The following is a 25,723-nucleotide window of genomic DNA, read 5'->3' as shown; positions in this document are numbered from 1 at the left end:
AGGGAGCGAGTCCAGGGTCTGAGCCGGGCGGGTGGATGTTGGAGTCTGGAGAGGGCTTGTGGGGGGCGGGGTCAGAGCATAGGGTGTCGGGGAGAGTGTGGCTGAGGCCTCCTCCAGCCAGTGGGTGGGGGGTGTCTGGCCGCAGGAGGTGGGAGCCCGGCCGAGGCTGTCACAGTGGTCCAGGGCCCGGTGGCTGGCCGCAGGGGAGGTGGTAGAGGGTTCAGGAGGATGGGGGACGGCTTGATTGTGATGGAGCACCCAGGCCCAGAGGGGACGAGGCGGGGTGACCCTGCTCCGTGCCAGCGTCTACCCCCGCCTCCCAGCTGAGTCAGGAGGCCCGGCCCTGCCTGGGGGCGGGGGCGGGGCGTTTGGGGGTGTCGGTAACAGTCTGGTGGGGTGTCAAGCAGTAAACAAACAATTCCCAGGTGAGAACAGTGTGGGCCAGTGGGGTAGGTGAGGTCACTGGCCCGCAGGCCTGGCCGGTTTCCTGTCTCAGTGTGACTAGAGTCTTTTATGACCATTAGGTTTTCAGGGGGGACAGGCCGGGGGGGCCCTGGGTGCTTTTCCTCCTTCAGGCCTCTCACCCAGTGTTCCCAGCAGTGCCGGGAACTGGCCTCGGGCTGGTGGAGCCCTCTGCCTACCCGGGAGCCCTCCGAGCGGCCGGGGGCCTTCCCCTGCTGTCACCCCCCCTCAGGTCGCTCCGGGCTTCCCCTGTCCTGGTGGGGGCCCGGCCTCCAGGCAGCTGCTTTCGGTGCCTGTTGCCCTCAGCAAGGAGCCCTCAGCTCTGCGGCCACCATTGCAGGCCTGGTGTGTCTGGTGGGGGTGTAGGTGCAGGTTCGGGCTGACCCATTGCCACCCTTGAACCCCAGCCTGGGCCCCTCAGCTGTGCCGGCCTGCTCCGACCTGCTTGTGGGATGCAGGTGCCCGCAGCCAGCTGGGCCCCACCCCACGGGGCTGTGAGGCGCAGGGCGGGGCAGCTCCCGGACCAGCAGCAGATCTGCAGATAGGCCTGCCAGGCCTGCCTGGGCTCCTGGAGCTGGGAGGGGCCTTGGAGCCAGAATCCACGTTCTCCCACCCCCCTCAGTGGTCCCCCAGGGCAGGGGCTGGGAGTCCTGGGGGCAGAAGGGTGAGGTGACAGGAGGGGGCAGGCCCAGCAGGTGGGGTCTGGGGAGCGGGGGAGTTGGGCGGTCTTCGGCACGTGTTCCTTAGCTGCCACTTATATCCAACGACTGGGGAGGGGGTGGTTAAAACTGCTGGTTCCGGGGACCCACCCTCGAAGGGCATGGACAGGGGGGCAGTGGCCAAGGCCACCTTCCCCAAGGCCACTGGCCCAGGCCGTGGGTGGGCTTGGTCTGGCCCCGCTCTGGCCTTTGTGGCCTTGGCTGTGGAAGGGGCTGGCTGTGCCCTGGGCAGTGGCCTCAGCGGAGCCTGAGGGGCCGTGCAGCACTGAGGCTCCAGAGGGAGCAGTAGCCTGTGCCCATCCTGGGTCCCTCCTGGAAGGGCCTCCGTCCCCGCCTTGGGCTATGCCTCCACACCCCTCCCCTGTACCCCCAGCCCGACAGCGCTCAGCCTCTGTCCCAGGCTCGTGCACAGCCTGCCGGAACGGTCCTGTGTAACATCTGAGTCTGTCCACACAGCAGGACTAGACTGGACCGGGGCGGTGTTAGTGACTCACACATCCCGAGCTGGGCGGTGTCTCCTCGCCCAGTCAGCTGCTCGACCTGGGGGGGCGCTCTGGGGGAGGGGCGGGGGCCTGGCCCAGCTGTGGGGGCCTGTAAGGGGACCTGCCCAGTCCCTCTGGTAGGGCGAAGCTCTTGGCACCACGGAGAAGGGGGCCTGTGGGCGGGGCGGTGGAGGGAGGGGCCGTGGAGGCGAGGAGTGGGGAGGACGGCCAGAGGGAGCTGCAAACCTGGGATCTTCGCCTCTGGGCAAGTTGGGAGGACGTCGGGCTCGGTAAGTGGCTGCGCTGTCTTCTGTGCCCACCCTGCGCCCCCTGTCCCCTGCCTTCCTGGGTTTAGCCCTGGGGCACCTGATCGCCTCACCACCCAGCAGGTGGAGGGTGGGGGCACAGGGGTGGGGGGTGCCAGAGCCGGGCCGGGCATCTCCCTGACTCTGCCTTGCTTCAGCTCCAGCCGATGTTGGAGGGTGCCCAAGGGTACCAGCATGGCCATTTCAGTCCCAGGACAGGCAGATCCCCAAGGCTGGACCGTGTGGCCTGCAGGGGGTCCTCAGAAGATGGCTGTTTGGTGCACTGGGAGCCCTGGGGGGGGGTGGGAGGGCGCTTCAGACACGCTTACCTGCAGGTGCCAGGTGGGCGGGGGGGGCCCGTGGTGTTGGGCTGCCCTGTCACAGGGTCACACCATGCTGCGCATCTAGGTGCTGGCCTTTCAGCCCAGAGAGAAAGAGACTCGGGCCCGCTGGTCCTGTTGGGGTGGACAGGAGGTGGGGACGCTCCTTTCGGCTGCCGGGCCCAGGGAGGTGGTGGACTGGCAGGCCTGCATCAGGTCTCAGTGTCTCCAGGTGCAGGAGGAGAAGCGCCGGGCCCACCTGCTGCCCCTCCCAGCCCTCGAGACCCCACTGCGCCCTCAGACTGGGCGGGACTCACCTTCCCTTCCTCTGCCCACCTGTGCCCAGCACTAGCGTTCACCTACTGGGGGCCGGGCTCTGAACGTTTGTGAGACTGTTCTAGGGACCAGGGACCAGGCAGTGGCCAGAGATGATGACAGGGTGGCCAAGCTGGACCGTGAGATGGCGGAGGAAACTGCATGTGGAAAGGACAGAGGTCGGGGCAGCGCCTGCTCTGGAGCTCAGCTCCGAAGGTCTGGGGCCCAGGCAGCAGCGGTGCAGACTGGGGAGGCTGCCGATATTGGCGGGCCAGGCAGACTGACAGGCCGGAGAGGGCGATGGGAAAACCTGGTTGCAGCTGCGGCTGCAGTGGCAGTGGCTGCGGGGTGGGTGAGGAGTCCTGGCCCCCAGGCCCGGGCAGGCCGAGGCTGGTTCCTGGGCCTTCCCGAAGCCTTGGAGGCAGAGCAGGAGCCTGGGATGCCCCCCTGTGCAGCAGGCTTATCTTGAGAAATGCTGGGGAGGCGGGGCGGGCCCTCGGCTGCCTGTGGGTGTTGCTTCAGAAAGTCTGACGGTCTCATGACAAGTCAGCCGAGCTCGGCACTTTCCTCGTGGTGTTCCAGGATGGGGTGAGGCCGAGCGTCCCGTGTGCCCCTGTGGGCACCAGCCTCCAAGCCCGAGGGCAGCATCCCCCGAGGAGGGAGCCTACATCCGGGGCTCCCACTCTCTCGGCTCCCTGGGCCGGCCGGGGGCCTCAGCTGAGGCTGTGCACATTCACACACACACCCAGCACAAGCACGAACACCCCGTGAGCAGACGCCCTCGTGCTCATAAACACACATGCGCACGCGCGCGCGCACCCAAGGCTGGACACTCAGGCCACTATCTAGGGCCCTCCTTTGCTCGCAGCTCTCCTCCCCACCGCTCTCACAGTCCCCCAGCCCCACCGCTGCCCTCGTGACACACCAACTTGCGCCCACGCCCAGCCCCACTTGGAGGCTGGAGCTGGGCCCTGGCAGCGGCCAGTTTGGATGCAAACTTGGGTTCTGTTTAAGCAAAACTGCCACACCCACGAGTGGCCCTGCTCTGGGCCCCCTAAGAAGCCTCAGTTGGCTGGGGGCTGGCGGGAGAGGCCCCAACTCAGTCCGGGGCCCAAAGGGCAAGGTGAGTATGGGGAAGTCATCCAGGCAAATGCCCCCTTTCTGCAGCCCCTCCACCAGGTCCCCCTCAGCCAGCATCGCACATCTCCTCGGCTCTGCCCCCTCCGTAGACTCACTTCCTGGAGGTCCCACCCCAGAATATTACAATTCCCGGGAGCGAAGCTTTTCAGCTGACGTGGCGCCAACCACCCCCCGCACCCAAGTACCCCGGTAGGTAGTGTTTGAGGCCATGGAAGAGTTAGGGTGAGGGGCTGGGTGGACACGTAGCCCAACCAGGGTGCTGGGGCCACAGCAGGGCCTTGAGCCTCGAGGAGGGGGGGGAAGGGCATTTGGCGACGTACCAGGTGCCAGCATGTCACCTCCACATCCTTCTCTGTAAAGTGGGGCTTTGGTGACCTTATTAGTCATTATTCAAGGCGACTGCTGGGTCTGGGCTATCTGTGGGGCCAAGGCCAGGCCAGGCAGGCTGTTAGGACACCTCCCATGCACTCAGCGGGTGGGACCCTCAGGACATGGGGACTGTCAGGACAGTGCTCTGGGGGGTACTTGAGTGCCTCCTTTTCCCTCCCCAGGGGCACGTCTGAGGCTGGCAGGGCTGCTGGTGGCCTTGCCCTGTGGCAGGCAGGATTTCCTCCTTCCTGTTTGTGCATCTCGGCCAGGCTCCAGCCAGCCTGGGGCTCTGTCCTAAGGGTGCAGAGGGACCTGGAGCTTAAAACCACAGCCGGGCATCTTCCCAGCGGTCTGACCTTGGGCAAGGCCTGTCCCCGCCTCCCTGAGCCCCGCTTTCTGTTCCTACCTTGGGTGTAGGGGTCTTGCACCCAAGCGGGTGGCTGGGAGGGCAGGACTGGGCCGGGTGGGGGCCCAGAGGCAGGGGCGGTGGTCCAGCTGGAGCAGGGCTGGCTGAGCCTCCCCCGTCCCCAGGTTCCCGGCTGTTAACACCTTTCCTCACCCCTGCCCTGGAGCGGATCTGGGGGTACGGCTTCTCAGGGCCCGGGTGTCCCCGCCCGAATTCAGGGCCTTCCACCGCACCGCCCCTTACACACAGCGCCCAGCCCAAGGCCCCGCTGGCTGGCCCGACCGCACAGCCGTTCGGGGTCCCCTCCTCCAGCAGCCGCGGTCCAGAGCCTTCCCAGGTCTGGGCGGAACGCCGCCCTCGCCCCCAGGAACACGCCTGCCTGCCCCGCGCGGAGGGCGGTCCGGGCCTTGTCTTGCTGTGACTCAGAGAAGGCTGTGGGGCTCAGGGGAGGCCGGGCTGCCTTTCTGGGCGCGTCCGCGCAGCTCCGCAGACCTCCCCGCCGCTCTGCCGGCTGCCCCAGCCCCGAGCCCAGGCCGGTGGGGACCCTCCGACACCCCCAGCCGGTCACAGGGCAAGAGAGGCAGCCCCGCAATGACCGGTCCCGGGATGGCCGGGATGGGAGCGCGGCCACCCTGGACTCCGCCCGCCGCGTCTACTCCCCGCGCAGCCCCGCGGGCTGAGCCCCCTCGGGCCAGTGGCTTCCCCTCCCCCAGCCTCAGATTCCTCGTTGCTCACCCACAGCGCGCCCACTTTGCGGCTGGGGGTGAGGGTCTCGGCAGAACTGGAAGGGAAACTGCGCCCGGAGAGTGGGGTCAGCTGCCGTTGCCCTTGGCTTCCGCGCAGGGCAGCTGGCTCGGTGGGGAACAGGCTTTGATCTCCACTGCTCCCGGGGGCGGGGCCTGAATCAGCCTGGGACTCGCTACCCCCTCCCCCCCCCCCCCCCCCCCCCCCCGCCTCCTCCAAAACCTCCTCTCCGCCCACCTCCCACTCCCTGCGGTCCCTCTGGGCTTCTGGGTGGGCAGAGTAGCCCTCTGACATCCATGGGGAAATCAAGGCTCAGAGAAGGGACAGGCTTGCTCAGGGTCACACAGCAAATTGGCCAGAGGGTAGCAGCCAAACCTGCGCTCCCGCCAGGACTGGACTTCCCCCGTGTGTTCCATGGGGACTGGGACGTGCCTGGTGCCCATACCGGCTGCCCGGCCTGTGGGACAGGGATTCCCTTCCGGCTCTGAGCCCTGCTGGCTGCGGTGGGTTGGGAGTGGGCACCCATGTCCCCTCCTCACCAGCAATGCAGTCACAGCCACAGACGGTGTGGCTGAGCCCAGGGCCAGACCTAGTGTGAGATCCTGGGCTGCTTCTCCTGGAATACTGAGTACAATTCCGGGGGCACTGGGCCCGAAGGTGCTTGTGGACCGGTTTTAAGGAAGGGCTTTTGTTGTTGAACCATCACAGGACTATTTACGTAGCCTGTTTCTCCTTGTGCGGTGCTCGCAGTGTTATTTCTCTAGGAATATGTCCAATTCCTCTACATTTTCAGATTTATTGGCATAAAGTTTATAATTTCCTCATTTCAATTTTATGTAGAATTTAAACATTTTGGGGGAAAGGTACAAATCATATGTGTGTAGCTGGATGCATTTTCCCAAAGTGGACACACTGGTGTAACCAGTACCCCTTATCCTCACCAGAGGCCTCTCCCCCGCTGGTCTGCCCCCTCCCAAAGGACTTCCAACACCAGTGCACCTGTGAACTGCATGCAGCGGGTTCTGTTTGAGCTCTTTATGTCTAGCTCTATTGCAGCACTAAGTTTGTGAAATTCACCCACACTGTCTGTGGATGCAGTTCATCGGACAGAGACTCCCAAGTTCTTTTCGTTCTACTGTTTTTTTTGGCGGTGCGGCACATCATGTGGGATCTTACTTCCCGACCAGGGGTTGAACCCGTGTCCCCTGCATTGGATTCTTAACAACTGTGCCACCAGGGAAGTCCCTAATTTAATAATTTTAACAATTAATCAGTTGTTTCCTTTAAGGCTAGTGCTGTCCGTGTCCTGGTTAAGAATTGTTTCCCTATCCCCAGTGTCATTTTGGTTTATCTTCTGGAAACTGTATCGTTAAACTTTGGATCTGCAATCCACATGGAATTAATACTTCCTGGGGCTGACCTAGGGGTCGATATCAATATTATTCCCTGTGAATTTCCAGTGGACCTCACACTGCTGACTGAAAAGATCATTACTTTCCCACAGCGCTATATCTGTATGAGTCTGGTTCCGGGACTTTTGTTTTGTGCCACTGGTTTTATTAATAATTTGCATTTCCCTGACGACTAAAGAAGTTGACCATCTTTTCCGTGCTTACTGGTACATCTTCTTTAGTGAAGTGTCTGTTTAAATCTTTTGCCCACTTTTAATTGAGGTTTTTTTTATTTTTTGTCTTTTTCTATTGATTTGCAGAAATTCTTCTGGATGCAAGTTCTTTGTCGGATATATTGAATTTGCCTTTTCATTTTCTAAAGAATGTCTTTCAAGACTAGAAGTATTTAATTATGATAAAATATGATTGATCAGATTTTCTTTTATGATTCACACCTTTTGCATCCTGCCTAAGAAAACACTGCCTCCCCCAAGGTGGTGAAGAATTTCTCCTCTGTTTTCTTCTAGAAGTTTTATAGTTTTAAGTTTTACATTCAGCTCTATGATTCATTTTGAGTTAATTTTTACATGTGCTATGTTGTAAGGGTCTAGGGTTTTTTCCCCAAATAAATATCCACTTGTCCCAGCACCATTGCTGAAAAGACTATTATTTTTCTATTGAAATAACTTGGCTGCTTTGTCAAAAGTTAACTGATCTTACAAAGTGTGGGACCATTCTGGACTTCCTATTCGTTTTCACTGATATTTGTGGTTATACCGTCTTGATTCTGTTGAGAGTCAGAGAAAATACCTAGCTGATTTGAAATGGTCTTAATTATTTTAAATTTACTCAGACATTTAAATGAGCCAGCCTATGATCTATCTTGGTGAATGTCCCACGCGCACTTAAGACGAATGTGTGCTCTGCTCTTGTCAGGAGGAGTGATCTCCACTGTGGCCTCATTGGTTGATGGGTGGATCAGTGTTCTTACCTATTCTGTTTTGTAAGGTTATCGATTACTGAGAGGAATGTTACAATCTCTACTGTAATTGTGGATTTGTCTTTTTTGTCCTTTCATTTTTGCCAGCTTTCACTTCAGTGTTTTTAGCCTCTGTTACTAGGTATATACAGACTTAGGTTTGTTATTTTTTTTTTATGAATTGTGCCCTTTATTATTATGAAATGATTGGTTTTTGCACTGTATGTGTTTTTTATTTCCTTTTCTTTTAACTTCTTTTTATTTATAGTCCATTTCTCCTAGATAGCATGTAGTCAGGTCTTGCTTTTTAAATTTAATCTGATAATCTCTACCTTTTTGATTGGAATTTTAAGTCCTTTTATATTTAATGTATTGTCAAAATGGCTGGTTTAAATCCTACCATCTTGCTAATTGCTTTCTATTTTATTCCATCCATCCTTTGCTCCTCTTTCCCCAGTTCCTTGTCTTGTTTTAGAATTAATTAAATATATACACAGGTATATAATTACTTAATAACATATATTACATATATAAATATAAATTTTGTATTTATAAACTAATATAGATGTATATAATTAATTATATATTAAATTTATATATTAATGTAAATTATTTATATACATTATATATATGTATAAAACAACGTGTATTTTTAGTATTGCATTTTATTTCCACTACTGACTAGCTACACATCTTTTTCATCTTTTTTTAAAATAAATTTATTTATTTAATTTATTTATTTTTGGCTGCATTGGGTCTTCATTGCTGCACACGGGCTTTCTCTAGTTGCGGTGAGCGGGGGCTACTTTCTTCATTGCGGTGCGTGAGCTTCTCATTGCGGTGGCTTCTCTTGTTGTGGAGCACGGGCACTAGGCGCGCGGGCTTCAGTAGTTTTGGCTCATGGGTTCTAGAGTGCAGGCTCAGTAGTTGTGGCACATGGGCTTAGCTGCTCTGTGGCATGTGGGATCTTCCTGGGCCAGGGCTCGAGCCCATGTCCCCTGCACTGGCAGGCGGATTCTTAACCACTGTGCCACCAGGGAAGTTCCTATTTTGCCTTTATTTTTGAAGGACAGTTTGCTAGATGTGGAATTCATGGTTAACAAAGTTTTTCTTTCAGCAATTTGAATATACTGTTCCACTTTTTTCTAGCTTCCGTGGTGTTGACTAGTAATTGTATTGCTGTACTAGTAAATGTGATGGGCCACTTCTCTCTTGTTGCTTTCAAAATTTTCTCTTTCCCTTGAACATTTTGATGTGATTGTCTAGGTCTGGATCCCTTTGTGTTTACCCTACTGGGGTTTGTTGAGCTTCTGAGATCCATAGATTGTTTTTAGCCATTATTCTTTCAAACATTTTTTTCTGCCTCTCTCTCTCTCTCTCTCTCTCTCGTTTCCTTCTGAGACTTCAACTACACATATATTGGTGTTCCTAATGTCATCTCACAGATCTCTGAGGCTCTATTCATTTTCCTTCAATCCTTTTCCCCTTGTTCTTCAAATTGGTTAATTTCTATCAATCTACAAGTTTTTTGTTTTGTTTGGTCATTTTTTGTTTTTTCTGGCCGCACTGTGTGTCTTGAGGGATCTTAGTTCCCCAACCAGGGATTGAACCTGTGCCCTGGCAGTGAACGTGCCGAGTCCTAACCACTGGACCACCAGGGAATTCCCCTAACCTACAAGTTTTTTGCTTCCTTCCACTGGCATCTCAGCTCTGCTATTGAGCCCCTCTAGGAAACTTTCAACTTCAGAGTTTCCATTTGGCTTTTTTTTTTTCTTAATATAATTTCCGTTTCTTTATGACATTCTTTCTTCACTGGGCCATTGTCATCATATTTTTCATTAATTCTTTAAACATGGTCTCCTTCACTTTTTTGAACAAATTTATGAATGTTGCTTTGGAGTCTGTGCCAAATTCAACAGCTGTGGACATTCGAAGATTGTTTCCATTAACTGCTCTGTTCCTCAGTGTGGATCATACTTGCTTGTTTCTTTACGTGTCATGTAGTTTTCTGTTGAATGCTGGACATTATACTTTGTATATTATAGTAACTCTGGATCCTGACTCTCCCCGTCAGGGTGGTAGTTATTGTTTTATGTGTGTGTTTGTTTAGTAACTTTCTTTGACTAAATCTGTGAAGCCCTCTACTTTGTCTGTCCTGGCTCACTGCCATCACACCTGATCTCACAACCTCCCTGGCTCAGGGGCTGTGTGTCCTCCCCCGACCCCTGCATGTGCTCCCAGACCCAGGGTCCGGGGTTACACCACCTCTGTGGTATACAGCCCCTCCTGGGCCCCTACCCCCAGCTCCACCCTCTGCTCTGCCCACCTGCAAGCCTCCACTGACTCATCCTTTCCCTTTGCAGCGTCTGGCCAGCAGTTGCAGCCTGAAGAGCCAGATGCAGAGACCGTGGAGGACCAGTCAGTAAGTGAGGTCCAGGGAGGATGTGCCCCACTCGTAGCCCCCACCCCCTCCTTTCCTGGACTTGAGCAGAGCCCAAGTGGCTGAGGGTGACCTGATTCTCTCCTCCTGCCAGGTGACGGAAGGGTCTGTGGATGAGATCATTCGGCCCCGGCCACAGGGGTCCTCGCCCGTCTACGAGTACGTGACTGAGGGCGCCAGCTTCGGACTCCCGGTAAGCCTGCTCCACAGACAGCCACAGGCTCAGGGAAAGCTCAGGTGTGTGGCCACAGGTGACTACGCCTCCTGCATCCCCCTGTGTGGGCAACTCATGCACGCACCTGTGCAGCCACACAGCCCTGCCACAGCGGTGTCTGCTCGGCTGTCTTCTCTGACTCCTCGGTCCTTCACTGGAGACTTCCCATCAGCTGGCCAGGACACACTTGAGATGGCACACGTGTGTGTGCATGGGGAACAGACCTCGTGCTCCTGTGTGCGACAGGGCACAGGATATGTGCACACACGTGCCCTCTCTGACGAGGAGACACAGACAGGGTCCCGCGGCCACCCCTGGAGACACCTGGGGGAAGGCATGGACCAGGCGTGTTTACTAAAGGCCTCATTCTTTTTTCAGAATTGTTTACGTACTTACTTCTTTTGGTCGTGCCATGCAGCGGCATGTGGGATCTTAGTTCCCTGACCAGGGATCAAACCCGTGCCCCCTGCAGTGGAAGCACGGAGTCCTAACCACTGGACCGCCAGGGAAGTCCCAAAGACCTCCTTCTTGTACTGTTTCTTTTTTGCCCCCTCTACTTGCGGACACGGGGGCTGGGCCCTGTGGGAATCACAAAGGCCCAGAGTCACCTTCCCCCTGGAGGAACTCAGCTCCCCCTGCACACAGCACACTCTGGGGGATCTAGCCCCTGAGCTGGGGCTTCCCCGAGTCCCTCCCGTCCCCTGGGCTGGGGCAGGTTGGTGACCCGCTGTCTGTCGCTGCTGCAGGAAGACACGCCAAGGAGGCGGAGGTCCTGGTGGAAGCGGGATTCGGGGGACTCGCAGACGCTTTCCAGGATGAGCCGTCTGGAGGTGGGTGTGCCAGGAGCTGACGGGGGGCAGCCCGTCCACACGGGCTCCAGCGGGGGACGCCAGGGCCAGAGCGAGAAGGCGAGGAGCCGGAAAGCTGGCAGCGTGGCCCTGTGCCCTGCGGAAGGGCGTGCCACCTCCCTCATCAGGCCCGGGGGTGGGTAGGGGCTCCAGAACACTGGTCCAGGCCTGCCCCCAGACCCCTCTACTCTCATGGTGAAGGGCTCAGACTGCTGACCAGCTGGACCCGGGTGCACGGACCTCAGTGCTCTCAGCTGTACAGTGGGTACGGCTGCTGCCTGCTGCATCCAAGGCCACGGAGGGGCTGGGTTCTGTAGGCTCCCAGCCAGGAGGGTGCGCTGCCTGCTGTCATTGGTGGCCCCAGCAATTCTAACTCTCTCCCAGACCCAGAGGAGCTGTCGTGTCCGAGGTCAGGCTGGCCCTGCCGTTTCCGGTATTGTCAGCATTTACGGCCCTCCTTGGTCTGAGCACCAGCTGCCTTGTATGTGACTGGTGCTTGGAGTGAGGGTGGTGGTGAGCCAGGAGCTGATAAAGGAACGCTCTGGCCACGTGCAAGCAGAAGACTCTCCCCTCTGCTTGCCAAGCCCCGCTGGGCCCGGATGGTCGGGGCCGGGCTGCTCCTGAGTCCTGGCAGGTGGGGTCGGGGACAAGGGAGGCTGCTCCCAACTGAGACGGCAGCACCTGGCTTCCCCCAGAGCCTGGACCCCGTGCCCGGGCTCAGCTGCCCAATGACGGGAGGACTCTGGGGTCCCTGGCCTCAGGGGAGGCAGCCTCCCAGCAGCCACGCCCACTGTAGGGTAGGCGTATGCTCACTGAGGCCTGATGTGCTTCTGTTCTAGTCCACGCAGGAGGCGACGGAAGGGACACTGAAGACCAAGGTGGAGGCCGGAGCCAGTGGCTACATTGTCACGGGCGGCGGGGACCAGGGGATCTTTGTTAAGCAAGTGCTGAAGGAGTCCTCAGCTGCCAAGCTCTTCAGCCTGAGAGAAGGTGCCACGACCCCATCCCCATGTCCCCGTGGTCCCATCAGGATCGGGTGGGGCCTGAGGGGGACGGGCCACAGTGGGCTCAGATGAGTCCCTAGAGACTGCTTAGCTGTGTCCGGGCTGGGGCCACTCGCTCTGACAGGTTTTCTGCTTGGAAATGGGGGCTCCTTCCCACCCGGGACTCAAGAGAAGGAAGGGGCTGGGCAGCCTGAGCAGGGTCGCCTCCTCGGTCACGCACCCCTGTGGACCCCTCCCGTGAGGCCCGACGAGGTCCGGGGCACTAAGGTGCGGGGACCGCTCTGTCTTCGTCTAGGGGATCAGCTGCTCAGCACAACCATATTCTTTGACGACATTAAATACGAAGATGCTCTCAAAATCCTTCAGTACTCAGAGCCTTACAAGGTTCAGTTCACAATCAGGCGGCAACTTCCCGCCCGGGAGGACGATGAGGGAGCTTCCGGCGGTGCTCAGCGTGGCTCGAGGGGCAGCAAGAAGCAGGTGAGCTTGCATGGCCAGCAAAGCTGGCCCCGGCTGGGCTCCGGGTGCCCAGGCTGAGGCTGGGGGGGGACCCCCACTGCCCCCTCCCATCCCCGGAGCCCCTGCCTCCGACTCCCTGTACGGGGGCCCAAAAGGTGCTCTCTCCCTGTTTCAGGACCAGGATATCGCCGAAGGGCGCATGGAGACCCCCACGGAGACGCTGCAGGAGGATGGAGACCAGGAGAGGCTCATCTCCAAGCCCAGGGAGGGCAGAGGCAGGCAGCCCCAGAGGGAGCGGCTCTCCTGGCCCAAATTCCAAGCGCTGAAGAGCAAGCGTGGGCCAGGGCCCCGGAGGTCGCACAGCTCCTCGGAGGCCTGCGAGCGAGGGGACGTGCCTGACCTGTCCCCCACAAGCACAGACACGGAGGCCCAGCTCCCGGAAGCAGGGCCAGGCAGGCAGCAGAAGAGAAGTTTCTCGAACCTGAGATTCCGGGTGGGCTCAGGGAAGGGGCTGTCGGGCAGGGGAGCCCACGGGGGGACAGTCCAGGCTGGGGTCCTGGTGGAGACAGGGCCCCGGGATTCCGGGCGAGAGGCCTCCAGGGCTGCCGCCCATGGCGGGAGAGAAGACAGGACGGCAGGGGTGCCAGAGGCCGCTGAGCCCCCCACGGAGCCCGGCCTCCCCACTGAGGGAGCCCCCGGGGAAGGGGCGGGCCCAGCACCCAGACCCCGAAGAAAGACAAAAGAGGCCAAGGACAAGGGGGAGACTGTGCCCCAGGGAAAAGCCGGGCTGGGCCCAGCGCCAAGACAGAGCAGGGAGGGGGCCGGGGAAGGCACGCAGGCGCTGGAGGTCGGCATTGCCAGGCTGTCTCTGCAAGACTCAGCAGACCAAGGCATCCACCAAAACCACCAACCAGAATTCCACGTCCGCATACCCACTTTAAAGACACCCAGGTTTGGACTTTACAAAGAAAAAGTGCTTGAGAAAGGAGCCGTGACAGCTCTCCAGCGGGGACCACGACAGAGAAGGGCCTCTGCTGAGGGCACGGAGGCCAACGGGGAGGAGGCAGGGGAAGCAGAAAAGCACAGGCCCAGACAACCCGCAGTCCATCCGCCAGCGCAAGAGGGAGGAGAAATGGAGGAAGATGCAGCCCAGAAGAGAGACGAGGACAGAAAGGGCGGGGGCCCGCACACGGACGAAAAGGAGGGGAAGATGAAAATGCTAAGGGTCAAGCTGCCCTCCTTTGGGTGGTCGCCAACGAAGGAGGCAAAAGCAGACAAAGCGACACAACTCCAGGAAACAGAGAAGGAAAAGGAAAGCAGCATCACAGTACTAACGTTAGAGACAGACATAAAAGGCAAAGATGGACTAGAGAGACACAGCAAGTTCAAAATGCCCAAGTTCAAGATGCCGTCCTTTGGGGTGTCGGTACCCAGAAAGTCCGTCGAGGCCACCGTGGAGGTGTCCGTGCCCAAGGCCCAGTCCGAAGTGACCCTGCCCCCACTGCAGGCTGATGTCAAGACCACTGACGTTAGCATCGAGCTGCCCTCCGCCGAGCTGGAGGTCAAGGCAGCCGAGGTGGGCCTGAAGCTCCCGGAGGGCCACCTTCCCGAAGCGGAGCCCACGGAAGCGGCAGCTGAAATTGGACTAAAGGGCCACCTGTCCAAGGTGCAGATGCCCAGCATCAAGGTGCCCAAGGTGGACATCAAGGGGCCCAAACTGGACCTGAAGGACGCCAAGGGCGAGGTGACGACCCCCGACGTGGAGGTGTCTCTGCCCAGCGTGGAGGTGGACACCCAGGCCGCGGGCACCAAGCTGGAGGGCGACGTGTCCCTTGGGGACAAGGAGGTGGCTGCCAGAGACAGCAAGTTCAAAATGCCCAAGTTCAAGATGCCATCCTTCGGGGTGTCAGCGCCCAGCAAGTCCGTCCAGGCCGCCATGGAGGTGTCCGTGCCCAAGGCCCAGGCCGAAGTGACCCTGCCCTCGGTGCAGGCCGACGTCAAGACCAGTGACCTTAGCATCGAGTTGCCCTCCGCCAAGCTGGAGGTCAAGGCTGCCGAGGTGGGCGTGAAGCTCCCAGAGGGCCACCTTCCCGAAGTGGAGCCCAAGGAAGCAGTGGCGGGAATCGGACTCAAGGACCACCTGTCCAAGGTGAAGATGCCCAGCATCAAGGTGCCCAAGGTGGACATCAAGGCCCCCCTGGTGGACATCAAGGGGCCCAAACTGGAACTGCAGGACGCCAAGGGCGAGGTGACGACCCCCGACGTGGAGGTGTCACTGCCCAGCGTGGAGGTGGACACCCAGGTCGCGGACAGCAAGCTGGCGGGCGATGTGTCCCTTGGGGACAAGGAGGTGGCCGTCACAGACAGCAAGTTCAAAATGCCCAAGTTCAAGATGCCATCCTTCGGGTTGTCGGTGCCCAGCAAGTCCGTCGAAGCCTCCTTGGAGGGGTCTGGGCCCAAGGCTCAGGCCGAGGTGACCCTGCCCTCGGTGCAGGCCGACGTCAAGACCAGTGACCTCAGCATCGAGCTGCCTTCCGCCGAGCTGGATGTCAAGGCTGCCGAGGTGGGCATGAAACTCCCGGAGGGCCACCTTCCCGAAGCAGAGATCAAGGAAGCAGTGGTGGGAATCGGACTCAAGGGCCACCTGCCCAAGGTGAAGATGCCCAGCATCAAGGTGCCCGAGGTGGACATCAAGGCCCCCCAGGTGGACATCAAGGGGCCCAAACTGGACCTGAAGGATGCCAAAGGCGAGGTGACGACCCCCGACATGGAGGTGTCGCTGCCCAGCGTGGAGGTGGACACCAAGGCCGCGGGCATCATGCTGGCGGGCGATGTGTCCCTTGGGGACAAGGAGGTGGCCGCCAGAGACAGCAAGTTCAAAATGCCCAAGTTCAAGATGCCATCCGTTGGGGTGTCAGCGCCCAGCAAGTCCGTCCAGGCCGCCATGGAGGTGTCCGTGCCCAAGGCCCAGGCCGAAGTGACCCTGCCCTCGGTGCAGGCCGACGTCAAGACCAGTGACCTTAGCATCGAGTTGCCCTCCGCCAAGCTGGATGTCAAGGCTGCCGAGGTGGGCGTGAAGCTCCCAGAGGGCCACCTTCCCGAAGTGGAGCCCAAGGAAGCAGTGGCGGGAATCGGACTCAAGGACCACCTGTCCAAGGTGAAGATGCCCAGCATCAAGGTGCCCAAGGTGGACATCAAGGCCCCCCTGGTGGACATCAAGGGACCCAAACTGGAACTGCAGGACGCCAAGGGCGAGGTGACGACCCCCGACGTGGAGGTGTCACTGCCCAGCGTGGAGGTGGACACCCAGGTCGCGGACAGCAAGCTGGCGGGCGATGTGTCCCTTGGGGACAAGGAGGTGGCCATCACAGACAGCAAGTTCAAAATGCCGAAGTTCAAGATGCCATCCTTCGGGTTGTCGGTGCCCAGCAAGTCCGTCGAAGCCTCCTTGGAGGGGTCTGGGCCCAAGGCTCAGGCCGAGGTGACCCTGCCCTCGGTGCAGGCCGACGTCAAGACCAGTGACCTCAGCATCGAGCTGCCTTCCGCCGAGCTGGATGTCAAGGCCGCCGAGGTGGGCCTGAAGCTCCCGGAGGGCCACCTTCCCGAAGCGGAGCCCAAGGAAGCGGCAGCGGGAATCGGACTCAAGGGCCACCTGCCCAAGGTGCAGATGCCAAGCATCAAGGGGCCCAAGGTGGACATCAAGGGGCCCAAACTGGACCTGAAGGACACCAAGGGCGAGGTGACGGTCCCTGACGTGGAGGTGTCACTGTCCAGCGTGATGGTGGACACCCAGGCTGCGGGCATCATGCTGGCGGGTGACGTGTCCCTTGGGGACAAGGAGGTGGCCGCCAGAGACAGCAAGTTCAAAATGCCCAAGTTCAAGATGCCGTCCTTTGGTGTGTCAGCACCCAGCAAGTCCGTCCAGGCCGCCGTGGAGGTGTCCGTGCCCAAGGCCCAGGCCGACGTGACCCTGCCTTCACTGCAGGCTGACGTCAAGACCAGTGACCTTAGCATCGAGCTGCCCTCCACCGAGCTGGATGTCAAGGCTGCCGAGGTGGGCCTGAAGCTCCCGGAGGGCCACCTTCCCGAAGCGGAGCCCAAGGAAGCGGCAGCAGGAATCGGACTCAAGGGCCACCTGCCCAAGGTGCAGATGCCAAGCATCAAGGTGCCCAAGGTGGACATCAAGGGGCCCAAACTGGACCTGAAGGACGCCAAGGGCGAGGTGACGGTCTGTCACGTGGAGGTGTCACTGTCCAGCGTGGAGGTGGACACCCAGGCCGCGGGCATCATGCTGGCGGGCGACGTGTCCCTTGGGGACAAGGAGGTGGCCGCCAGAGACAGCAAGTTCAAAATGCCCAAGTTCAAGATGCCGTCCTTCGGTGTGTCAGCACCCAGCAAGTCCGTCCAGGCCGCCGTGGAGGTGTCCGTGCCCAAGGCCCAGGCCGACGTGACCCTGCCTTCACTGCAGGCTGACGTCAAGACCAGTGACCTTAGCATCGAGCTGCCGTCCACCGAGCTGGATGTCAAGGCTGCCGAGGTGGGCCTGAAACTCCCGGAGGGCCACCTTCCCGAAGTGGAGCCCAAGGAAGCAGTGGCGGGAATCGGACTCAAGGACCACCTGTCCAAGGTGAAGATGCCCAGCATCAAGGTGCCCAAAGTGGACATCAAGGGGCCCAAACTGGACCTGAAGGACGCCAAGGGCGAGGTGACGACCCCCGACGTGGAGGTGTCTCTGCCCAGCGTGGAGGTGGACACCCAGGCCGCGGGCACCAAGCTGGAGGGCGACGTGTCCCTTGGGGACAAGGAGGTGGCCGCCAGAGACAGCAAGTTCAAAATGCCCAAGTTCAAGATGCCATCCTTCGGGGTGTCAGCGCCCAGCAAGTCCGTCCAGGCCGCCATGGAGGTGTGCGTGCCCAAGGCCCAGGCCGAAGTGACCCTGCCCTCAGTGCAGGCCGACGTCAAGACCAGTGACCTTAGCATCGAGTTGCCCTCCGCCAAGCTGGAGGTCAAGGCTGCCGAGGTGGGCGTGAAGCTCCCAGAGGGCCACCTTCCCGAAGTGGAGCCCAAGGAAGCAGTGGCGGGAATCGGACTCAAGGACCACCTGTCCAAGGTGAAGATGCCCAGCATCAAGGTGCCCAAGGTGGACATCAAGGCCCCCCTGGTGGACATCAAGGGGCCCAAACTGGAACTGCAGGACGCCAAGGGCGAGGTGACGACCCCCGACGTGGAGGTGTCACTGCCCAGCGTGGAGGTGGACACCCAGGTCGCGGACAGCAAGCTGGCGGGCGATGTGTCCCTTGGGGACAAGGAGGTGGCCATCACAGACAGCAAGTTCAAAATGCCGAAGTTCAAGATGCCATCCTTCGGGTTGTCGGTGCCCAGCAAGTCCGTCGAAGCCTCCTTGGAGGGGTCTGGGCCCAAGGCTCAGGCCGAGGTGACCCTGCCCTCGGTGCAGGCCGACGTCAAGACCAGTGACCTCAGCATCGAGCTGCCTTCCGCCGAGCTGGATGTCAAGGCCGCCGAGGTGGGCCTGAAGCTCCCGGAGGGCCACCTTCCCGAAGCGGAGCCCAAGGAAGCGGCAGCGGGAATCGGACTCAAGGGCCACCTGCCCAAGGTGCAGATGCCAAGCATCAAGGGGCCCAAGGTGGACATCAAGGGGCCCAAACTGGACCTGAAGGACACCAAGGGCGAGGTGACGGTCCCTGACGTGGAGGTGTCACTGTCCAGCGTGGTGGTGGACACCCAGGCCGCGGGCATCATGCTGGCGGGCGACGTGTCCCTTGGGGACAAGGAGGTGGCCGCCAGAGACAGCAAGTTCAAAATGCCCAAGTTCAAGATGCCGTCCTTTGGTGTGTCAGCACCCAGCAAGTCCGTCCAGGCCGCCGTGGAGGTGTCCGTGCCCAAGGCCCAGGCCGACGTGACCCTGCCTTCACTGCAGGCTGACGTCAAGACCAGTGACCTTAGCATCGAGCTGCCCTCCACCGAGCTGGATGTCAAGGCTGCCGAGGTGGGCATGAAACTCCTGGAGGGCCACCTTCCCGAAGCAGAGATCAAGGAAGCAGTGGTGGGAATCGGACTCAAGGGCCACCTGCCCAAGGTGAAGATGCCCAGCATCAAGGTGCCCGAGGTGGACATCAAGGCCCCCCAGGTGGACATCAAGGGGCCCAAACTGGACCTGAAGGATGCCAAAGGCGAGGTGACGACCCCCGACATGGAGGTGTCGCTGCCCAGCGTGGAGGTGGACACCAAGGCCGCGGGCATCATGCTGGCGGGCGATGTGTCCCTTGGGGACAAGGAGGTGGCCGCCAGAGACAGCAAGTTCAAAATGCCCAAGTTCAAGATGCCATCCGTTGGGGTGTCAGCGCCCAGCAAGTCTGTCAAGGCCACCGTGGATGTGTCCGTGCCCAAGGCCCAGGCCGAAGTGACCCTGCCCTCGGTGCAGGCCGACGTCAAGACCAGTGACCTCAGCATCGAGCTGCCCTCCACCGAGCTGGATGTCAAGGCTGTCGAGGTGCGTGTGAAGCTCCCGGAGGGCCACCTTCCCGAAGTGGAGCCCAAGGAAGCAGTGGTGGGAATCGGGCTTAAGGACCACCTGCCCAAGTTGCCTGGACCCAGCATCAGTGTGCCCCAGGTGGACCTCAAGGCCCCCCAGGTGGATATCAAGGGGCCCAAACTGTACTGGCAGGACGCCAAGGGCGAGGTGACTACCCCCAACGTGGAGGTGTCACTGCTCAGCATGAAGGTGGATACCCAGGCTGCGGGAACCAAGCTGGAGAGTGACGTGTCACTTGGGGACAAGGAATTGGCTGCTAGAGACAGCAAGTTCAAAATGCCCAAGTTCAAGATGCCATCCTTCGGGGTGTCGGCTCCCAGGAAGTCCGTCGAAGCCGCCTTGGAAGAGTCCGTACCCAAGGTCCAGGCCCAGGTGACCCTGCCCTCAGTGCAGGCCGACGTGAAGACCAGTGCCCTCAGCATCGAGCTGCCCTCCGCCGAGCTGGAGGTCAAGGACGCCAAGATGAGCGTGAAGCTCCCAGAGGGCCACCTTCTCAGAGCAGAGCCCAGGGAAGTGGCGCTGGGAATTGCGCTCAAAGGTCACCTGCCCAAATTGCAGAAGCCCAGCATCAAGGTGCCCAAGGTGGACATAAAGGGGCCCAAACTGGACCTGAAGGACGCCAAGGGTGAGGTACTTGCAAAATACCAGGTGACTCTCCCTGGAGCCGCTGTCTCCCCGGAGCTCCCTCTGGAAGCGGCCCCTTGTTCCCAGAACGATGCCTATCTTCCCAGCTCAGAAAGTTCTGCCAGTCTTCCAACCCAGGAGAGAGTTGCAGCATCCCAGACTGACAGTCCCGCAGGCCCTGTGGACCCCATGTTTCTTGTGTCATATGGTCGGGTGAGTTTTCCTAAGTTTCATCCACCAAAGTTCGGGTTTTCTGTCCCAGAAGCAGCCGATGCAGAGGTGGAGGCCAGTGCCGGGGATTGTGCCCCCTCTCTATCCACTACTGGCCCTGCCCTGGGCCTGGACTCCACAGCTGTGCCGCGCAGTGTGTGGCCGTCGGCAGTGGCTGCAGGTGAGACCCCAGCTAAAGATACTGAACGTGGAGGGAAAGATAGTCCCTTAAAAATGCCGTGGATCAAGCTTCCGTCATTCAGCTGGTCCCCAAAGAACGGGGCGGTGCCCCCAGAGGACCCTGAACGCAGCCTGGATGACGCAGAGATCGGCGTGGCTGTGGACACGGGTCACAAGGGCGTGCCCCCTGGGTGTCCTGTGTCTGCAGTGGAGGTGGCTGTGGACGCGCTTCCGGAGAAGGACGGAGAGGAGAGTGGCGTGGGGTCGCCTGGCTGCGCTGTGCTGGAACACGTACCTCTCACAGGGCTCACTCCAGAGGGAGGGCCCGGCCTGCCACGCGGAGACCCCGCTGCTCCACGCTCTAGGCCCCCGGCGGGGGGTGGTGCTCCAGAAGGAGCGGACGTGGACCCCCATCTGCCACAGGCCCACGCTCCCCTTTTGGACTTTGCCAGACCCGACCTCAGACCCAGCAAGGCCAAGGTGGGGGTGAGATCGTCAGCTGGTGGCCCTCCGTCTCTGGGACACAGCAGCCAAGGGCACGGGCTCCGGGACGGCTCAGCAAGCCAGCCTCTCGGCGAGGCGACGGCCCCCTCAGTAGGAGACCCCCAGCAGCTGTCCTGCAGCCCAGCAGATGTGGACGCTCCCGCGGTGGAGAGCGCGGCCTCACAGGGGGGCTGGTTCAGGATGCCCGCGCTCCGCCTGCCCAGCCTCCGGCGCCCCGCCAAGGAGAGGGGGGCGGCTGGGGCTCGGGAGGCGCCAGTGCCCGTGCCTGCTGCCAGCGCACTGAGGGAAGGAGAAAGCCCAGCTCCAGTCACGGGCCAGGGTGTTCCTGGGTCAGAGGTGGAAGAAGCTATGTCCCTGCAGCCCCGAGAGGTAGGGGCAGACGAGGCAGCAGCGGAGCTCGCGTCCCACGCAGACACAGACGTCCTAAAGAGAAGTCCTGAGGACAAACGCTCAGAGCCGCACCTCTCTCCTGCAGGGGCGCCCGCTGCAGGCCTTTCCCCTTCCGAGGCCAGGGTCCATCCAGGCGAAGACTCCCTCCCTCTTCAGATGCCTAGCAGCAGGCTTTCAGGAACCCAGGCCCCTCCTGCTGGGCCTGCAGGACCGGGACTTGCTGCGGGGCAGGGGCGGGCAGAGGAATGGCCCTCCCAGCCTGAAGGCCCCATTAAACTGAAGGCGTCCAGGACCGATGGGCCGTCCCAGGTTTCTGTCGTTAGCATGGGTCAGCCCTGGGAAGGCTCTGTGGTAACTGTCAGACTGCCCAGGTTAAGCGTGCCAAGGTTCGCCTTTCCTGACCCCAGCTCCGAGGCCGACGTCTTTATCCCCGCCGTGACAGAAGTGCGGTGCCCGGGGAGCAGCCTTGCCCATGACCTGCACGAGGGAAGCCCGGGAGTCTGGGGCGCCAGCATCCTGAGGGCAGGTGCCGGGACCCCCGGGGGGCAGCCTGTGGCCCTTGGCTTCTCCCCGGAAGCTTCCCCCATTTCCGAGGTCAGAGTGCACATTCAACGTGCGCAGGGAGAGGGCCCCGAGGTTGCCGTCCACAGCAGGGCGACGGCAGAGTTGGCTGACCTCTCGGGACCCGAAGCTATTTCCACCCAGGTCGTGCGGCAATTGGAGATCCCCGCATCTGAGATCCAAACGGCTTCTTACGGATTCTCATTGCTAAAGGTGAAGATGCCGGAGCCCCGCACGCGGGTGAGTGTCCGAGACTCCCGGCTGAGGGACGACCTGCAGGAGGCTTCCAAACAAGCCGCCCTGGGAGCAGAGCCCGCCTCTGGAGGTCTGCAGCCGGACACCGGAGGACCGTTTGAAGCGATCTCGCCCAGTGTCAATGTGCCTAGACAGCCAATGTTCACGCCCAAAATGCACTCTGGCCACCAGGGTGCCGACAGCTGCTCCGACAAGGACGAGGCTGCAGAAGTTCTCGCATTTCCCCCTAAAGAAGCCAGCGGGGAGGCAGCTACCTCCCTGGCAGAGGAAGACTCGGCTCCAAGAGAGAAACCAGGAGGTAGAAGATCTGGTCTGTTCAGATTTTGGCTTCCGAACATTGGGTTTTCTTCCTCTGCCGAAGAGCCACGCGCTGATTCCAAAGGTGAGGCCCGCATGGCGGCTGCCCTCCAGACACAGCCTGGGGCACGGCCTGAGGCAGAGCTCCCTAAGAAGCCCCAGAGGGCGGGCTGGTTTCGATTTCCCACATTAGGGCTCTCCTCCTCTCCCACCAAGAAAAGCGAAAGCTCTGAAGACGAGGCAGCTCTGGCAGAGCAAAACCCCCAAGAACAAGCGGTCACGTTCTTTGATGCCCCAGAAAGCTTCTCCCCAGAGGGCGAGGGGGCCGGGGGGCCGGCGGAGACTGCGGGCGCCAGAGCGATGGCCACGTCCACGGCAAGGACAGGGCTGGTCCTGCAGGAGCAGGACCCAGAGGGCGCGATGCGCCTGCACCCGGGCCCACCACCAAGTGAGGACAGACGGACAGACGAAAGGAGGCCCTGCGAAGCTCCCACCGTGAGGACGCGTGTGTCCACCTTGATTCATAGCACCGAGAGCGAAGCAGAGGTGCCTGAGAGCGGCGGGGCCCCACCCTCACACAGCCCTCCAGAAGTGGGACCCCAAACGTGCCGGCCTCCCAGAGCCTCGGCAGCAGAGGCGGCACCCGGACTCCCCACGAGACCCCGGCCCCACGCAGGGTCCTGTGCTCCTGAGGGTCTTTGTTAGATACATGTTACTCGAGATCCCTGCCCACGAGGCCCTCGAGAACACAACTGCTGCTTGGAGAAGGGGCTGTGACGGCCGTGGGTGCAGAAGTCGTTTGGGGTTCAACTCCTGTCCTGCTGCTGCCTCCTGGTGAAGGTCGTTTCGCTCTTTTGGGCAGAGTCCGGCGTATTCCAGGAGACCCCACTCCCCGCTCGCTTGCAACCAGCTCACTCCGCTGTTGGATGCCTCGCCGCCAGCGCGGCAAGCTCTGGGATGCGTTGTGTGACGATGCACGCGCCCTGGGCTGGGGGCGGGCGAGCCAGCAGAGGTCGTTCAAACGGCCGTGGGTTCCCACGGGACGGTCTGTGGGCGTCCGCTTGCCCGCGGCACCGCCCCCCCCCCACCGCGTGCCCAGCCCCTCAGTGTACCCGCTGCGGCCAGGCTGCAGGCGGGACCTGTCTGGCTGCTCCCGGGACCCTGGACGGGCAATAAATCCAGTGCTGCTTCCCCAGTGCTGACTGCGAGGTGTTTGTTCTGGTTGGAATCCATCCCTGCGCTCCCCAACGCGCTCCGTCCTAAACGCTCCTAGGTTGCTCGGGAAAGCAGAGTCAAGGGTGGCTCACTCATCCATTTGTCTGTCCAGACCCTCCTCTGAGCCAGCGGCTGCGAGAGACCAAGAGGAAGAAGGCGAGGGCCCAGGAGTCCACAGTGTGGCCGGGGAGGCAGCGCAAGGCGTGGGTGGTGGGCACAGCAGGGACAGCACACAGGGGCCCTTGGCGTCGGGGGCCGGGGATGGGGAGCTGGGTCCTTGGCCACGATGGGGGCCCATCTCAGAGGCTTCCTTTGCCGTGGTGGCCCTCCACCCCAAGCAGCCCACGGGAAGCAGATTCAGAACAAGGTTGGAGGAGTTTCCTATGAACTTCCAGGGGTCAGACCTCCTCCCGGCTGCCTTCAGACGCCCCTCAGGGGACCGTGGGCACGAGGCACTCGGAGTGGGAGCTGGAGCCTATCCTACCTCCCTTCTGCTTGGAGAGGAGAGGCTGCTCTCGTGGCTGGGGCTACAGGAAAAAGAGCAGGGCTGGGCGGGGGTGGGTTGGGGGGACACTGGGCCCAGAGGGCATCCTGCTGCCCCCGAGGCTACTCCCCCCAACCCCCTCCCCATGCTGCCCTGAGAGAGCCTGGGAGGCTGGGTCCTTCCCCCTGGCCACCATGGGAAGTCCCATCTCCTGTGGCCGGCTGGGAAGGTCCCCCAAGGTAGAGGATGTGGAACCCTCTGGAAGGTGGGGCAGGGGGAGGGAAAGCTCAGTGGGGACTGGGTCCCGCAGTCAAGGAGGCTGCAGTAGCCTCTCCCAGGCCGAGCCTCGCCCTGCCCATCAGACCGACGTGCGGAGCACAGCCCCCTGGGAACACTGCAGTGCGGGTCTGCCTGGCTCCGTGGGTTTCATTCCTCTCTGAGCCCAGAGTCAAGGCGTGAGATATCGTAGCCTTGGTGCTGGAGGCCGAGCAGGCAGCTGTCAGCCCGTGGGGAGCCACTGACAGCACAGGCTCTTCCACCTTCCGTGTGGCCTCTGTTCTGTGTGACAACGTATGTGAGCCACCTGCACTGTGTGACAGCATCACCACAAGTGAGTGGCTTGAAACAACGCACACTTATGATCCCCCAGTCTCTGTGGATCAGGAGTCCAAGCACGGCTTAGCCGGGTCCTATGATGCCGCCATCAAGGCACTGGCCAGGCTGCCGTCTCATCTCCAGACTCAACTGGGGAAGGAACCACTTCCCACACTCACAAGGCTGCTGGGTTCAGGTCAGGTGGCTGAGGGCCCTGTTTCTTGCTGGCTGGAGGCTGCTCCTGGGGCGCTGCCCTGTGGGCCTCTCCATAGGACAGCTCACGGGAGTCTCCTTCATCACAGCAAGGGTCGGCCCCCGGCAAGATGCTGTTACCGCCTCGTGTCACATAACCACCTCTGCGCATTCTACCTGTCGCAGGCGAGGCAGCTAGTGCCCTCCCTCGAGGGAGGGGTCACACAAGGGCCTGGGTTCCAGGGTCCCAGGAGGCAGGGTCTGTCCCCCACACCCCAGAAGGGGTCCCCGGGCCTCTCACGCCTCGTCAAGCTAGGCCTCCTGTGACAGGGGTCTGCTCTGGAGGCCTCTGAGGCTGCCACTGAGGTGTGGCCACCAGACCCACAGTGTGTGAAGCGGGCCTTGCACTGGCTGTGGCCTTTCACCCTGTTGCCCCGCCATAGCCTGGCGCACAGAGCCCTCCTGGGCCACGGCTCATCAGCCTAGGGAGCAGAGGGCCCGGGGTCTGCTGCTCCTGGGGCGCTGCCCTGCAGCACGGCTGCGGTGGGAGTGGTGTGCCGCCAGGGGAGCTCACGCACAGACCAGCACCCAGAGGCCCTGGGCGCTTCTCAGGCCGCGTGGAGCCATGGCACTCTCTCCAGATCCCTGCAGGTCTGGGCAGGGAGACAGGCTGGGTTTGGGGATCTTCCTCACAGACGAGGACACTCACGTCAAAGGCGTCCAGCAGTAACCCAGTCAGGTCTCCCTGGGGCCGAGATGACGCGGGAACTGGGGAGCAGCGGCCCGGGGTGGGCCTGGGGTCCGCTCGCTCAGCTCCCTCAGCAGCCAGGGTCTCCTGGACATTGAGCCAGCCCCCAACTCTAGCCTCGGGTGCCCTGGGGGCCTCTGCGAGGGCAGGTGGGCTCTGAAGCCGAGGTCAGAAACCAGAAGGTGGCGAGGCCAGGGCCGAGACAGGCTTCTGACCCAGCATTCCTAGCAGAAGGGCCAGAACCGAGTTGTCAGACCAGGATTCAGCTCCTGCCTCTGCAGGGCAGGTGCTGGGCGAGGCCCAAGAGAGGGTGAGCTCC

The 25,723-nt window shown here is 60.7% G+C and overlaps 1 protein-coding gene across 1 annotated transcript in view; it reads left to right on the top strand.

The window, feature by feature from the left end:
• AHNAK2 (AHNAK nucleoprotein 2) overlaps positions 1-22,708 on the top strand; it is a 28,166-nt gene extending 5,458 nt beyond the window's left edge. Inside the window, 7 exon segments of the mRNA XM_089908275.1 lie at positions 9,996-10,054; positions 10,167-10,265; positions 11,033-11,116; positions 11,974-12,124; positions 12,434-12,618; positions 12,773-22,579; positions 22,582-22,708. Coding sequence (XP_089764401.1) covers positions 9,996-10,054; positions 10,167-10,265; positions 11,033-11,116; positions 11,974-12,124; positions 12,434-12,618; positions 12,773-22,579; positions 22,582-22,623 — 10,427 coding nt within the window. The 3' untranslated portion in view covers positions 22,624-22,708.
• Positions 22,709-25,723: the final 3,015 nt, after the last annotated feature.

Source organism: Delphinapterus leucas, chromosome 2 (genome assembly GCF_059928025.1).
Source record: "Delphinapterus leucas isolate spDelLeu-1000000601 "Yukka" chromosome 2, BTC_Dleu_Yukka2, whole genome shotgun sequence".
NCBI classification, from domain to species: Eukaryota; Metazoa; Chordata; class Mammalia; order Artiodactyla; family Monodontidae; genus Delphinapterus; species Delphinapterus leucas.
This window is presented reverse-complemented; position numbering and strand designations above follow the sequence as displayed.